Genomic DNA, 15672 nt, shown 5'->3' with positions numbered 1-15672 from the left:
CTGCAGGATTTTCTTTTTTTCTCCCATTCCCTTATAAACAACTAGCTACAATGTCACTTTTCTCCAGCTTTCCTTATTTCTTGTTTGTTGCCTTTCATGGGTGTCAAAACACACCAAAATATTGCTAATGTTTCATCTTTGGGTCTGATTTCACTGCTCCAGCAGTGGAAGCAGTTTTCTGCATCCCAGCAAACAGTGTGTTTACTAGCTTTGTGTCTGTGTGGGTTGCATCTAAAGTCAAGAGATTAATTCAAATTCTTCAACCAGTCCCTGGAATTCTCTATATTTTATTTACATCCCATAGCTTTTCAGCCTATCTGATAACTCAATCAAAACACTCCTAATCTCAGAAAATCCTGTATAAATCTCAAAAGTTAGTGCTTATGGCAGAAACTTCTGTACCTTTCCTGACTCCTGTACTGTGCCCAAGACAACACTTCAAAGGCTTGGGAACTATTACTTTCCGTAAGGTAATGAACAGCTTAAGCTGTGGTTTCCCCTTCAGAAGTAACAGTGTGGATCAAAACTGTGCAGCTCTGAGGCCTGGTCTCCCGTGGATTTTTGCTTCTGTCCTAATTAAATGCTAATTCAGACTGAACGTTGCTCTGTGGTTGGGATACTCACCCCAGTTCTTCGTAAGGGATTGTCGAAGGGCCAAGGGAACAGTGGACTTTTTGTGCTAGCAGGTATTTCCCTCCTCTTCTTGGCAGCTATTGTCCCAAAACTGGCTGGTCCTTTATGTCTTGGAGGATTTCACACCTTTGCAAAAAGGTTATGGAAGGTGGCCAACGGGGTGAAAACGATTGGTAGGAGAATCAGTGGAAAAGAGTGACTGGATCAGCTACATTTTCATTAGAAACCTGGGAAGAATTGCTGTGTTATGCTACTCTGGGCCGTTCTGTCACTGCCAGATGTGCTTGAACTCCTCTTTGCAGCATCACTGCAGCGTGTGGGTAAATTTCTTCCCACTCTGGCCACCAGTGTAGTCTTGAAGGATCTTGCCTTGTTGGCGAGAGTGCAAAAAGATGCTGGTGTTTTGAAAAGAATGTAAAAAGCCTGAAGAGTTTGCTGAGAAGAGCCTCAGAAAATAGTTGCTAGCTTAGAAAATGTGTCTTACACTGGGAGAATTAAACAGTGATTATATGATACTACCTGCATAATAAGACCCTGTATAAGAAGAACATACTATCTACAAAGCTCTTGAACCTAATGGAGACAAACCTGTCAGCATCCAGGGGTTGGAATTTAGCTCTTCAACTATAGGAGAGAAATAAAGCATGGCTTATCTTAAATGATACTGCTTAAGTGTGAGAATGAGCTATCAAATACTACAGCAGTGTCTTCAGGTCGAGACTGAATCCTCTCAGCAGGCTTGCTTCAGCCCGGTGTAAGCTGCTGTGCTCTTTACAGCTTCTGCAGAGCGGTCAGATTATATGGACAAATGATTCCCTCTGGCCTTAAAACCCTGGGCCTGGCCTGTTATCTGAGCAACTGTGCCACTGTGCCACTGGGTTATTTTCAGTGCCTTCTGCTTGCCAGACTTTGCTGTTGCCCAGCCAGTTTACAGCTTGCCATTCAGGTTTCAGCTAGATGGCTATCTTGTTGGTCTCTGTTGCAATGCAGAATTGTTGCTTCCAGGTTCTTTCTAGGAATTTTCCTAGAGGCTGGAAGGGACTGGAAATTGCAGCGCTTTCTCTGGGATACCTAGACCGCACCCTGGGCTCTTTCTGCCTAGGAGCAGTATGGAAGGCTGCTTCCAAAATACTCCATGCTATCATAGCAGGTCTTCTGTGGAAGGCTGGAAGAGTGGGCTAACAACCACCTTATGAACGTCAACAAAGACGAGTGTAAGGTCTTGCGCCTGAGAAAACATAATCCAGGAGTGCAGCACAGGCTGGTATCAACCCGGCTCGGGAGCAGCTCAGTGGAAAGGGACCTGGGGGTCTTGGTGGACACCAAACTCAATGTGAGTGAACAGTGAGCTGCTGCAGCAAGGAGAGCCAACAGGACCCTGGATTGCATCAACAAGGGCGCTTATGAACGTCAACAAAGACGAGTGTAAGGTCTTGCGCCTGAGAAAACATAATCCAGGAGTGCAGCACAGGCTGGTATCAACCCGGCTCGGGAGCAGCTCAGTGGAAAGGGACCTGGGGGTCTTGGTGGACACCAAACTCAATGTGAGTGAACAGTGAGCTGCTGCAGCAAGGAGAGCCAACAGGACCCTGGGTTGCATCAACAAGGGCATCACCAGCAGAGATAAAGAAGTCGGTGTCCCACCCTACTCAGTGCTTGTTGGGCCACCCCTGGAATACTGTGTTCAGTTTTGGTCCCCGCTGTGCAAAAAAGCTGTGGACATGCTGGAGAGGGTGCAGAGAAGGGCCACAAAGATGGTCAAAGGACTGGGAAGCCTGCTGTGTGAAGAAAGGCTGAGAGAACTGGGTTTGTTCAGCCTGGAGGAGAGAAGGCTTAGGGGAGACCTTCTCACCATGTTCCAGTATTTAAAGGGTGGCTACAGAGAAGATGGAGACTCCCTTTTTACAAGGAGTCACATGGAAAAGACGAAGGATAATGGGTACAAGTTACTGGACACAAGAGGACCATTTTTCACAATGAGAACAATCAGCCTTTGGAATAATCTCCCCAGGGAAGTGGTGGATTCCCCAACATTGGACACTTTCAAGATTCGACTCGACAGGGTGCTGGGCCATCTTGCCTAGACCATGCTTTTGCCAGGAAAGGTTGGACCAGATGATCCTTGAGGTCCCTTCCAACCTGGTATTCTGTGATTCTGTAAATACGAGAGAAGAATTTAACCTCTTCCTGTTAGACCTGGATGCCAACATTGGTTTGATTCCGCTTTCACCAATGTCATATTCATGCCCAAGTCTGAGTTTTGACAAATCCTGACAAAACAAGTGGCGTTTGTTGCTGGTGACTTCTTCCTGTATTGTTTTCCCCACTTATTGGCCAACCAGTAGCACTACAAACATGTCCTAATCCAGAGTAAAAGGCAAAAATGAAAGCAGAATTCAGACCACGTACAAAGTGTCAGTTTTTATTCAGTAGCAGAACAGTGTTCCATCCTTTTGCCACTAATTCATCTGTTCTGTGAGGTGGAGGTATGTGGGGAGCTTTGAAGTACTGACAAAGATAGATGTGTAAGGACTCTCAGAAAGGGACCAATTCCTGTTGACACATGACATGGACATGTCAGGTCAGCCCAGTCATGGCTGACATGACCCATGCAACTCCTCAGCCACTCGAAACCAAAGACAGTGGCTTTATTTGAGCCCCGTGGAAACCTGGCTTCTGCATGCCATCTCGATGCGTGCCCACACTCAATTACTGTCAGTTTGCTGTCAGTAAGTGGTGTGTTCTTGGCAGAACAAGACAACACTTACATTGCTCTGGAGTTCTCCCTCCTCAGCAGCCACCAGTGGTCCAGTGGGGAGGAAGCACTCCATTTGAGTAGCAATTTGTCTGTTGACATGTGGGTGCAAAAGGGGAAGACCGTTATCCGAGGCTCAGTGCCTGCACTCCAGAGGAGATGGATTCTGTGGCTTTGTGGTATTCAGGCAAGTCTGACCACTTCTTTGACCATTTTTCCAATGCCATCGTAGATCTCATGAATGGGGGCATTGCACATGAAGGCACTGGTGGTCACCAGCTTGTTCTTCACATCCACATGAATTTCAGTGACGTGTTTGTTCACATGCTTGCAACCAAGCTCCTTCATGGTCTCAGCCATCTTTGCGTAAGGCCATCTACAAGAAGAAAAGAGAATAAACTCCGTGTGGGGAAGCCATCATTACACAGAGCAATTTGACGAAGGCCTAGAGTGAAAAGTCCGTTGATTACAGGGAGATGGATGGTCCCTACAGAAAGCCTGCTCAATAGGATCCAAATCTTTTCCTGTCAGAGAAGTTTCTCCAGGACTTCAGAACCAGGAAAACCTCCAGATTACAGTGAGTTAAAAATCTGAAGTAAAGCCAGAACAAGACCTTGATATTCCACTATAGATGTTCTACTACTTAACTCTGCCCACTCCAGTGTTTACGTTTGGGGTTTTTTTCCACCAGCTTCCTACAAGTGACACTACTTCCTAGCCCTTCCTAGCAAGAGCCATCATAGTTCCTTCCCTGCCATTGGGAGAATTCAGACACAACTTTCCCATATGAGTAAGAACAGTTTAACTCCCTCCCTCTCTTACCACTACCAAGTCTTGTGCAACCATCCTGTTCCTACCTACGATCTGCTAGTGATCTGGTGTCTTTCCTACCCTGGGACCAAGAGGTGCATGAGACAGGGTGCTACATACATTAGGGAAGCAAATACAAGATTATTTTTAAAATAAAGCGTCTTACTTTAAGCCATGGGTGTTGTGGAAAGAAGTATACAAAAATGCAAACAAATCCACTGGTAGAACACGCACTCTGATCTGCTGACAAATAATAAAACAATTCTTCCAGGTACTTGAAGAGTTTCAGATTTTAATTGTTAAGTCTTCAGAGGGGCCCTAGTTACTAAATTCTCCCTGCTAGAGGTAGCAGCTACAGCAGAGTCTGTCTCTGGAGTGGTGTCCGTCTGAGGGAAGCGCGTAACTGAAGGATGGCTTTTGCCTTCTGTTGGAAGGAAACAAGTTCCCATGCCCTTCTGCTACTTCCCTTTGTTCCAGAAATCCCTCTGGTATCCTCCCTCTCTACTCCCAGGCAAGGGAAGGACATATTCCTCCTTTCGAGAAATCTGAATATCTTCCTGACTCAAAATTTATTCCTTGAGGTTCTTGCCGTCTCTTGTGCCCCCATACGGTAAAATACACCCATTAGAGAAAACTCTCAAAAGTAAAATCAGATTTCTGGTTTTAGCATAAGACATAGGTAGAGGAATATGTAAGTGACAAGGGGTACATCAAAAAATCTGATCATTTAATTTATCAGCCAAGGTTAATTTAATCAATGCATGACGTGGATCATTCGTTCTCAGAAATAACATTCAACTCATCATGAGACTTCAGATGTCTGGGCAGGATAGTTGAGACAGGGTGCTACTACGTACATTGGGGAAGCATTCCTGATTCTTTGATGTTCGTGGTGTGATTTCCTACCAGCATTCCAAGTTTACTTACTTCTCACACTCTGTGTCGTGACCCACAGTCAGCTCGCAGCCTGGGAAGATTTTGGCTGCCAGCACTGGGGAAATGCAGCACAGGCCAATGGGCTTTTTGGCAGCGTGGAATGCCTTCAGGACATCCTCCACCTCTTTAGAGATGATGCAGTTCTTGCCTTGGGTGGCCCAGGTACTCAGGTTTTTAGCCACTCCAAAGCCACCTGAGTAAAGAGAAACAAATTAGACTGGAAGATTAGTACTCCAGGGCAGGACTATTTTCAGGTATTACTTGGTAGAATGCTAAAATGGATTTGATGGACAGCAGCATTTGTCCAATGTTGATAAAGGAATTAAAATCAGACAAACTGAACCTTTGTGAGCAGACTGCCAGGAGATGAGACATCGAAACACCGTTCTTGCTTCCATAGAGAACTGAAGCAGAGAGGTATCAATGCTCTGTTGGGTACTGTGTTTCACCCATGAGTTCTTTTCTGAATTGTGGTGGAACACGCTGACAAGTTTTCACTTGTCTCTTAATCCTTGCTCCAGGTCTAATCCATCCCCACTGAAATCACATGGTCATAGTTTCAAAGATGAATTGCCAGACTGACCAAACTTTCCGCTTTTGAGTCACCCCCTCTCTGTCCCAGCCTTTTCTTCTCCTGATAAGGAGGTAGACATGTTGGTGAGGGAAGGAATAGTTTTACATTCAGTAAAAAAAAAAAAAAGTTCAGTAGATGGTACAGAGGATAATTCAACTGGCAGTTATCTGCCCCCTCCTCTTGGGATAAGTTTCGGCATTGCCATGTTCTCTTTTAATGTAAGTCCAAGCTAGCATGCCAGTGCCAGCACAGATGGAAGATGTCTGTCCTTCCAGTCCCTGCTTCCAGCCTGTCTTCTTCCCCAGTGACTCTGCCCAATTCCTTTCCAGCCCATGACTCCCATGTCATTCAAGGCTTACGGCATATCTAAGCTGTTCCCAAGACTTTGGGCATGCAGACCCCGCATACCATCCTACCTGGTATGATTAGGGCATCCAGCCCCTTGACATCCAGCTTAGCTAGGTCCTTGATGTTGCCTCTGGCTATTCTGGCACTTTCAACTAGCACATTGCGCTTCTCCTGAGTTGGCTGTCCTTTCACGTGGTCCACCACATGCATCTGGTCGACATCAGGAGCATAAACCTCTGCCTGGGAAGAGAGTGGAAAGGTCTATTATCCTTCAGTCAGGTATCCTAAGCACGTTAGAGATCACACGTAGTGAATGAAAATACTTGAGTTACTCTGTTAGGAAAGAACTTTGCCGGTGAAGGCAGTGACCTTCAGGCTCACTTGCATCTGATACTGCCATCAGGAAGGCTACTGTCATAGGGAGGAGAAAGAAAGAAAGGTCCCCTGACCTTAAAGGAGTGATGGTGGTGTTAGGTGAAAGCAAAGACGCTAGACCACACTGCTTGTGTCGCGGCCTGAAGCACTGGAGAGGGAGCAGTGATTCCTTTCCTTCCTAGGAAAACAAGGTGTCCCAAAAGCCATTGGTGAAGCCATTTCTTAGAGGTTTCCATCTGCATCCCAATCAATCACCTTCACTGAGGTACCCCCAGCCCTGCCCCAGCTGCCCCCACAAAACCGGTCATCCCTTACGGGCGCTGACCGCCCAGCAAGCTGCCGTCAAACCACAGTCCTCCCTGAAAGACTCAAAAGACTTTGAGTTTCTTCTCCCCAGCCACTGTATTTCTTTTTCTGCAAAATGCTTCCCCTTCCTTCAGAACTGTTTCAAGCTCACATGCAGAGTGGAAGGTGGCAAGCAGAGGAGCGATAGATTTTAGGACTGTGCAACCTTCGCAGTTCTGGGCCCCACAATTTAAGAAGGATGTTAAGATACTTGGAAGGTATCCAGAGGAGGGCAACAAAACTGGTTTTCACCAGAGCTGGAAGGCATGTCTTATAAGGAGCAGCTAAGGAGTTTGGGCTTGTCTAGTTTGGAGAGAAGGAGGCTGAGGGGTGACCTCTTTGCTCTCTACAGCTTCCTGAGGAGGGGAGGTGGAGAGGGAGGTGCTGAGCTCTTCTCCCTGGGATGCAGTGGCAGGACCTGGGAATGATTCAAAGCTGCACCAGGGGAGGTTTAGACTGGACATCAGGAAGCATTTCTTTACCAAGAGGGTGGTGAAACCCTGGAACAGGCTTCCTAGAGAGGTGGTCGATGCCCCACGCCTGTCAGTATTTAAGAGGCACTTGGATAGTGCCCTTAATACCATGCTTGAACTTGGTCAGCCATGAAGTGGTCCGACGGTTGGACTAGATGGTCATTGTAGGTCCCTTCCAACTGAAATATTCTGTTCTGTTCTATTCCATACCTTTCTATTCTATTCCATTCTATTCTTTGTTTCCTTAGGCAAGCATGAACAAAAAAATTGTTTTTTTGTTGAAATAATGCCTGAATTTCCTCCACTAGAGGCCTCTGCCGATCAAGGGATGAGTGCAGGATGGTGCTCCGCGCCTGCCAATTCGGAGTACGGCAGGAGGGACTGCAGCAGCTCCAGGAGAGAAGAAGAAGAGGCAAAATTACACACAATGGAGACAAGGTTTGGACAAGTCTCAGCTTTAAGCCAAACAGCGAATGCACACTTTGAAGGCTTTGGGATTGGGTGGGCTGGCTCCGCAGCACATGTATATCACCGCTGTGCCTTTGTATTTAATACAGCAATTCCGATTCCCAGGAGAACGGCTCTGACTCAGATTTATGGGTGGCTCAGAGCTGAGGGCAATGTTACATAGGGCTTCTCTCCCTCCTCCTCCAGTCTCGCAGAGTGGCTGTTGTGACTAATGGCATATTAGAGCCCCGTGGAGGGTCGCTGCTTTTATCCCTATTCAAGTTCAACTCACAAGAACTTTTGTATTTTCAGTTCTGATCATTGGGGTTTTAAAAAGATGAATTTCAAACAGCTAAAAACAATAGTAGTCTTTTAAACAGAAATACCAAAGCAGAAAATAAGAAGTGCAAGCCAAAAAGAATAGAGAATGCATTTAGGAAAGTTTGTGTCGGAGTTTGGATACACTCGACACAGAGCACCAAGCCGATCCTCTCGTACAGCAAAGCAGAGACGAGGCAGTTCTCCACGCTCGCCGTAGCAGCTCCTACACCGTGCCGTTTGCTTTGACCGCAGTCGCTCACGCTTTGCGATCACCCTCGCAGCAATGAGCAGCTTGTGATTTGCCCGGCAAGCTGCAAAGCTCCTTCGAGACAAATACCTTCTGCAAGAGAGAGAGATTGAAAAGCAGAGCAGGGCAAAAGGAGCCGGAGATGGGACAGGAGCCTGCCAGGGTGCCTCTTACCTGTGCCCCCTCCCTGCTGAGATGCACCAGCACAGCAGAAGACTCGTGGATCTCGCTCCCGTCGTACACCCCGCAGCCAGCCAACACGACAGCCACTCTCTTTCCCATGGTCACAACCAGAGCAGGAGGATTCCCTGGAGAGCCCCAAATTGCTGTGTATCTCTGTTCCCTGCCTGGAGTCTTTTATAGCGCCATCCCTCCCCCAGGAGCAGGTGGGGCCAGGAGGGTTGGACTGAATTTCTTACTGGCAAGAAGGTTTTATTTCCAGTGCCACAGGCAGGGTATGTAAATATTATTTGTTGCCTCAACTGACTGCTCCCTTGCAGATCTTCTTCCCAGCACGTTGTCTCCAAAGCATCCCCAGCTGACGTGACCCATTCAACAGAGCAGCTGTGTTTTTCCTTCTCAGCTGTCGATTTTCTGTTCTATTTGAGACTAAAGTACCAAAGTCTTTGCACATAAGATGGTATCAAAGGGAGCCCACCCAGAGCAAGTATTCAAGCCAGTGCACTCCTCTCTGTGCCCCATTGTTTTTAACCCTACACTGCATTGGCAACCTTAGTCTTTTAACACCAAGATTTCCTTTTCTGACCTTAATTGTTCTTATCTTTATATCCTATCTCTCAAGAGCAGATGTTTTGCACTCAGTTGTGGTTGTTTCCTGGCCTTTGGGTGCTGAGGTTAGAAATTAATCACTTGATTGTTCATCAACAGCACCATCTCTCCGTTTGCCAGGAAAGCGGTACCAGGAATTGGCAGAGCCCCGACGTCTGTAGGGGCACAAGGCAGCAAGATTCACAGCATGTGATGGGGAAACTCCCTTGCTCGTGCAAAGACTTGTTCTTCCTTGTGCTTGATATGCTCACACCTGAGATGATTATGTACCGCTCTATTTCAGCTTTGCACTGTTGAAAAAACTGCGGCCTCTTGAAACTGTCTTACCGTTCTTCAGAGAGCAAAAAACTTCCTGCGACATGGCTGAAGAATGTTTTTCAAGTATTATTTATAAGAAATTTTCCTTGGGTCATATTTGGAAGAGACATGAAGTATATCCTGTGTGTAATGAAATAGTGTTTCAGCAAGTTTGTTAGTTGTAGCAGGCACGAGGAAGATGCTCATTGCTAATGCATGTGACTTCATTTATTGGATGCATCCCTGAAAACGAGTGATATCGGGCACCACGTACTCCTAGCTGCTACCTGTACAACCAGGAACAAAAAGCACGTGAGAAAGGACTTGCACTGCAGCTAGTCTAAAACAGACTTTTCCTTCCAGTTACTTTTATTACCCAGAACAGGAATTAAACTGAGAGATATGTGTGGAAAACACCCAAAGCCTTTTCATGGCCGTTTGTGAGAAAGGACTTGCACTGCAGCTAGTCTAAAACAGACTTTTCCTTCCAGTTACTTTTATTACCCAGAGCAGGAACTAAACTGAGATACGTGTGGAAAACACCCAAAGCCTTTTCACGGCCGTTTGGTTTGGTATCTAGGGTATTCTAGCTGTGGTTTAGAAATGTATTATTTCCTCTTGCATGGAAAAACAGCTGAATCATGCTGCAACTTGAACAGGTAGTTTCTTCCTCCTTCAACTGGTTAGAGAGCAGTCCCGTTAATGATGGAACAAAGATAGACAGAGGCCGATGATTTAAACAAACTTACTGCTTGCTGCAAACCACATCATTTAGCTCTGCCTGTTGCAAACTGACTGAGCTGGTTGCCCTTACTGGTATATATGGTTAGGTATAACTGGACAAACCAGGCTTGTTCCAACGCTTGCTTCCTGATGTAATAAGATCAATCTCAATAGATGTATTGAAGCTAAAGATCTATTTGCAGTAAACATATTCTTGATAAATAATACTTTTCAGCTGAGTTATTCCATTCAGTGTGGGAACATCTGCACACATTTATTATGGTAGAGACACTGGGCTTTACTATTAACACCTTGCTTTAATCTGCGTTAATATTCTAGTGAAGATGAGTGTGAAGATAGCCTGTTGCCTCAAAGCTCTTCTTGAAGGGTGAACTCGGTTAAAGATAACTGTCCTCCAAAGCACTGAAGAATCCAGGAAATTTTGGGAGCCATTATAGGGATCCAGCAGTGCAGTGGAAGCATGTCATCATGCTCCAGCTGGCCCAGAGAGCAGGAGGAGCAGGGTCCTTTGACATTATCTGTGGACCCTGACAGTCTGGGGTTGTTCTGGATGCTGCTACAGATCTAATACCTCTGGAGGCCTGTCTTTGAGCTCCAGTCTATGCAGCTCCAAGTCCCATTTCTGACAGCTTTTCTGTCCTCCAGCCCTGGCTGTGGAGCATGACTTAGTGGGGAACGTAGAGCAGGATCTGCCAAGAGGAACATCACAGCTTGCTACTGTAAGGCCTCTGCAGAGTCATCCTTGACCAGCCCAGTAATATTAGTGTGAAGCTCTTTACACTGTCCTGCATCTTTTACCTTGTCAAGAGGCTGAGAGTGGAATTTGTTTTAACTGGGGCTGATGGGAACAGGAGCTGAGTCCTTCATGGTAATAGGCCCTACACTGGTCCATTCACAGACAGAATCCCAGACTGGTGGGGGTTGACAGGGACCTCTGGAGATCACCCAGTCTGACCCCCCTGCCAAAGCAGGGTCACCTACACCAAGTTGCACAGGATCACATCCAGGCGGGTTTTGAATATCTCCAGAGAAGGAGACTCCACAGCCTCTCTGGGCAGCCTGCTCCAGGGCTCTGCCACCCTCAAAGTACAGAAGTTCCTCCTCATATTCAGATGGAACTTCTTGAGTTTCAGTTTGTGCCTGTTGCCCTTAACCTGTTGTTGGGCACCACTGAAAAGCGTCTGGCCCCATCCTCTTGACACCTAGTCTTAAGGTATTTATAAGTATCAATGAGATCCCCTCTCAGTCTTCTCTTCTCCAGGCTGAACAGACCCAGCTCTCTCAGCCTTTCCCAAGAGAGTTGTCCCAGTCCCCTCATCATCTTCGTTGCCCTTTACTGGACTCTCTCCAGTAGTTTCTTGTCTTTCTTGGACTGGGGAGCCCAGAATTGGACACAGCACTCCAGATGTGGCCTCACCAGAGCAGAGTGGAGGGGGAGGAGAACCTTCCTCAACCTGCTGGCCACACTCTTCTTCATGCACCCCAAGATACCATTGGCCTTCTTGGCCATGAGGGCACATTGCACACAAACAAAACGATGGAGGAATGTACCTAAGTGCAGGCAAGTGTTGCCCCTGTTTTCCATCAAAGATCTGTTAGCTCTCCCAGAACAGTTCTCCACCTAATTCCCACTTGACGTGTGACCCAACACGATTCCAAGGCCAGTGCCCGCTGCTTTCTGCAGCCTCTCCTCCATCGATAAAGACCTTTATGCCCTGATCAAATATTCTCCATGGGAAGCAGTAGGAAGCTGTGAATAGGTCCTTCGTGTCACCTTTGGGATACGGCTGTGATCATGGCAATGACTGATATTCACTCACTGCCTACACAGTTCTCCTGGAAAGCCAACAAGGCTCCTCTAGATTTATCCGCACACTGGTGGTCTCCAGAGTGCATGTTTGCATTGAGACCTCACTCGTGAAAACCAGTTAGGAGGAATTCCCCAAGGTGTGGAGTGACACATGGACAGAAATCACCTTTAAGGGACTGGCGCTGAATCTGCCCTGGGTTTGCCCAGCACAGGACAGTGATGCCAGGCATTCATGGCTGTGACAGGGACAAACAGCAGGACCATGGCCAGTGTTAGGAGGAAGAACTGGTCCCCAAGGAGCTGCTGGGCTTGCAAAGTACTTGTTTGCTCCAGAAAGATGGATTCTTTAAAAAAACCTTAATTTTAACCGGTGTAATTTCCTCACTGGCAGTAACAAAAAGGCAATAATAGTAATAAACCCTTAGTGTTATTTTTCAAGTGTCTTTTTAACAAGGGTTAATCAACAGTAAAATTAACAGGCCCCTGGAGGGAGCTACCAGCAGTCCACGCTGACTCACAGACTGAAATTTATTGCAGCAAGGAACTCAGTTTGCATTTCCTCCCGCATGCAGAAAGGAACACTAACAGAAGATGTTTTAAAGGGGTGGAGAGCAGGGAGGAACGCAGGCCAGTGGAGTTGGTTTGGTTATAAAGAGCTAGGGAGGAAAGAGAGGCAGCATTTCAGCCCGCATCTGGGTCTTCGGCGGACTCTGCGATGGCAGACAGAGGGGCTGAGTCACTGCATTCCTCCATAGGGCTCTTGGGCATTTCCACAGGTAGGGATCAAGTCCTCTTGGCATGGGAGGATGGGGTTGGGACTAGCTTTCATGGACAACCCCCTTTTCAAAGGGGGCTAAAGAGTCTGTTTGTTCTGAATCTTCTCTGCCTGGGTAAAGCTTTTAGATCCAGAGATCTTGGCGCCTATTTCAGCAGCCAACAAAATATTTGTCTTGGCTTTAAAGTGCTGGCCTGAACTTTTGTACTCGATCCATCCTGGGTGGGAAGCGAATCAAAACTTTTTGGTAGTCATTTTCAGAAATGGTCTTTATTTGGATGCACTTTCCTCTCTTTTCCTTTTCTAGCCGTTCTCACTGCAGCTCTGTTTTCTGTGTTCACTCCCTTTCATGTGCTCCTTTTTTGCATTTCATCTTTACAAGTGCTGCCCCTTTTCATTTTTAAGCTAGTTTTCTGTAGGCACAAGGCTTATGTGATCATCTGTTTAGTGTGTGTGCGTCTGTCTGCCTTTTGTGTAACTGGAATTGGAAAGCTGATTTTTACCTTTATCTGACAACAGGGGAGAACTTTCAAACATGATTAAGTTCACGTTTCTTAAAACTAGGCACTCACTCAGAAAGAGGTGAGACTTTGGACACAAACTAAGTTACAACACCCACCCACTCACCCCCATCTCCTTAGGTTTCATTATTTGCAGATCTTGTACTGTTATTTTTTCTCTATTCCCTGCTCTTGCCACTCTGGTTCTCTCCTGTTTTTTGGGGGGCAAAGTTTACAAGCTCTTTCTTCTTTTCCACCTCCCTTGTCACACGCAGGATCACTCTTACTGGCAGTGCATTTCTACAGTTTACCCAGAGCAGCCCCTCTGATCCCCAGCACAGCTCTAGGAGTCCTGCTGTTGGTTTTATCGTCTCTTTTGGCATATGCAGGTAAGACTCAGAGGGTGGGCTGCCTCAAGGCATCCCCTTTCTATAGCTTTGCATGTACTTGGTCTGCTTTGCCAACAGGTTTGTACAAACCGTGGCAGCCTTGCCAGACCATTGGTTCATCCTCTTAGAGGAGTATGTCAGCACAGCAAAGTTTTCCTATATAGGCAACCAAAGAAACCAATGTTAGTTTTGATCAAATGCTTTAACAGGGTCTCTGAGAGTTTTATCGGAGTGAATACATGATTTCTCTAAAAACAGTTCCCAGGCTTTATGAGAGTCCTTTAGGCATCCGTGGATTGAAACAGCATGTCGATGTGTAAATGCCAAGAGATCTGCTTATATGAGAGAAAAAAACACTGGCTATAACGAAGTCCACACTTTTTAGAATGAATGCTGAGTTATTTCTCCTTTTTAACTCAGAGTGATGAGGGCATGAAAATCCAAGACTTGATGCTCATGTTTTCTTCCTCTACAAAGCAGACAGCTTGGGAGAGACATGACATATTTTAACCCAGAAAACACAGATCCGCCTCTTCTCTCAGTCAGTGGTGGCACAAAGCATTAGTAGAAAGCTCTTAGAAGCAGCTGCATTGATGGGACCATATGGAATGGACCACTGGGCAGGTGATGTTTCACAGTTGGTGCGAATCAACAGCCTCCTACCAAAGACAGGAATTTCTGTGCTCCCTTGTTCCAAGAGATGCACGCTGGTGTGATTGCAGTCCTTTGTAGCCTGGGAACTCATGCAGAACAGCTCCTGCTTCCCTTCCTGACTTGAGCCTGGTTCACAAGGTTGTACCGGTTTAAGGAAGGAATGAAGCGCAGGTCCATTACAAAGCTCCAGCTTGGAAGAAAGCTTCCAGGTCTATCCGTGCTGATCAGTATCCTCACATCCTGAGGTGAGAAAGCATAGCAGTAAACATAAGGTACTTTATGATATTGTTTGGGGGCAGTAGGTGGGTTCCATTCAGCTTGAAGTATTTTAAATCAAGGTCTTTGTCATTTTGGGGATCAGGATACCAAACAGGATAGTTCTTGAGAAGGAAGGAGTTGTGCAATTCCTATGCTTCTGTCATCTGAGAAGGCCCAGTTACTTACAGGGATCTAGCAGGTTGTATGACACTTGTGGTTCAAACAATGGACCTGACAACTTAGAGCAGGAACAAAACAAACCAGGCAACCCAAAAGAAGGAGGTGTCAGGACTTGATTTGCGTTAGTATACGATGGTCTTGTTATTAACAAGGCATCATGAAGAAAATAAGACAATGGCTTGCTGAACCTTCACTTCGTTACGGAAAACCATGTGCCTGTCCTACCTACCGCTCTCCGTAACCTACTGTCTCGAAATCACAGTTCTGTCTCCGTTGTCATTCGTTTCACAGGAATTCGGAGAAGCCTAAGAAATGCCTCCCTGTTTTTGTCTCTCTGCCTGACCATCTCTGCGTTCTGGTGTGGCTATGGAGTGATCTTCATCCTGGGAGGGCAAGGAGTTTTGAACGACATCGGTGATTTCCACAATGCCTTGGTGCCTGGCCTGGTCACGTTTACTTTGGCACTACTCATTATTGCAGTGGTGGGCTTCCTTTGCAGGGAGGTCATCCTAGCTATGATTGCTTCTGCTGTCTCACTTGCCAGTGCTCATGAAGTTGCCATGCATTACAGCACAGCTTTCGGTTCCTCTGCTGTGGCTTGCAATTATGTGATTGTCTGCTTGGTTGGTGGTTATTTTGCTCTGGGAAGGATTCTCAGTTTCCTAACCAAAGAGAAAATTGCCCTCCCTGGCACAGATCTGGCCAAGAAAAAGACCCATGAACAGCTCCAATTCACCGATGGCAGCATGGATCATTTTGCAGGCACTGGTCTGATCCTGAACATGCTGTCTGCCAGTGTCTTTGGCTGTAGGCTCCTGGGCATCACTGGCAAACTATTTATCGGTCAAGTGCCCTGGCTTTGGGCAGCTGGGATCTACCAGATTGGCATCTGCATTTTATCATACCGTGCAATGGATGTGCTAATGGCTACGTTCTTTGGTTTCACTTCCATCCTGAAATTTGCTGGAGGCTATTGCCTTCTGTACCCCATCTGGCAACCCGAGGAGCCATC

The 15672-nt window shown here is 46.5% G+C and overlaps 2 protein-coding genes across 2 annotated transcripts in view; one reads left to right on the top strand and one right to left on the bottom strand.

The window, feature by feature from the left end:
• Nucleotides 1-3557: 3557 nt before the first annotated feature.
• On the bottom strand, nt 3558-8583 carry LOC104168406 (ES1 protein homolog, mitochondrial-like). Its single transcript, XM_009708988.1, has 4 exons — nt 8439-8583; nt 6125-6296; nt 5126-5327; nt 3558-3764 (listed from the first exon to the last, which is right to left on the bottom strand). Exons 1-4 carry the CDS (start codon nt 8544-8546, stop codon nt 3572-3574), a joined length of 675 nt encoding a protein of 224 aa, XP_009707290.1. The 5' UTR covers nt 8547-8583; the 3' UTR covers nt 3558-3571.
• Nucleotides 8584-12619: 4036 nt separating this feature from the next.
• The window catches only part of LOC104168407, an 8451-nt gene continuing 5398 nt past the window's right edge, over nt 12620-15672 (top strand). The window contains 3 exon segments of the mRNA XM_009708989.1: nt 12620-12680; nt 13455-13568; nt 14952-15672. The exon segment at nt 14952-15672 is cut by the window's right edge and continues 4 nt beyond it. Of these exon segments, the coding sequence (XP_009707291.1) occupies nt 12620-12680; nt 13455-13568; nt 14952-15672 (896 nt within the window).

Source organism: Cariama cristata, unplaced genomic scaffold, assembly GCF_000690535.1.
Source record: "Cariama cristata isolate BGI_N322 unplaced genomic scaffold, ASM69053v1 scaffold12981, whole genome shotgun sequence".
Lineage (NCBI taxonomy): Eukaryota > Metazoa > Chordata > Aves > Cariamiformes > Cariamidae > Cariama > Cariama cristata.
This window is presented reverse-complemented; position numbering and strand designations above follow the sequence as displayed.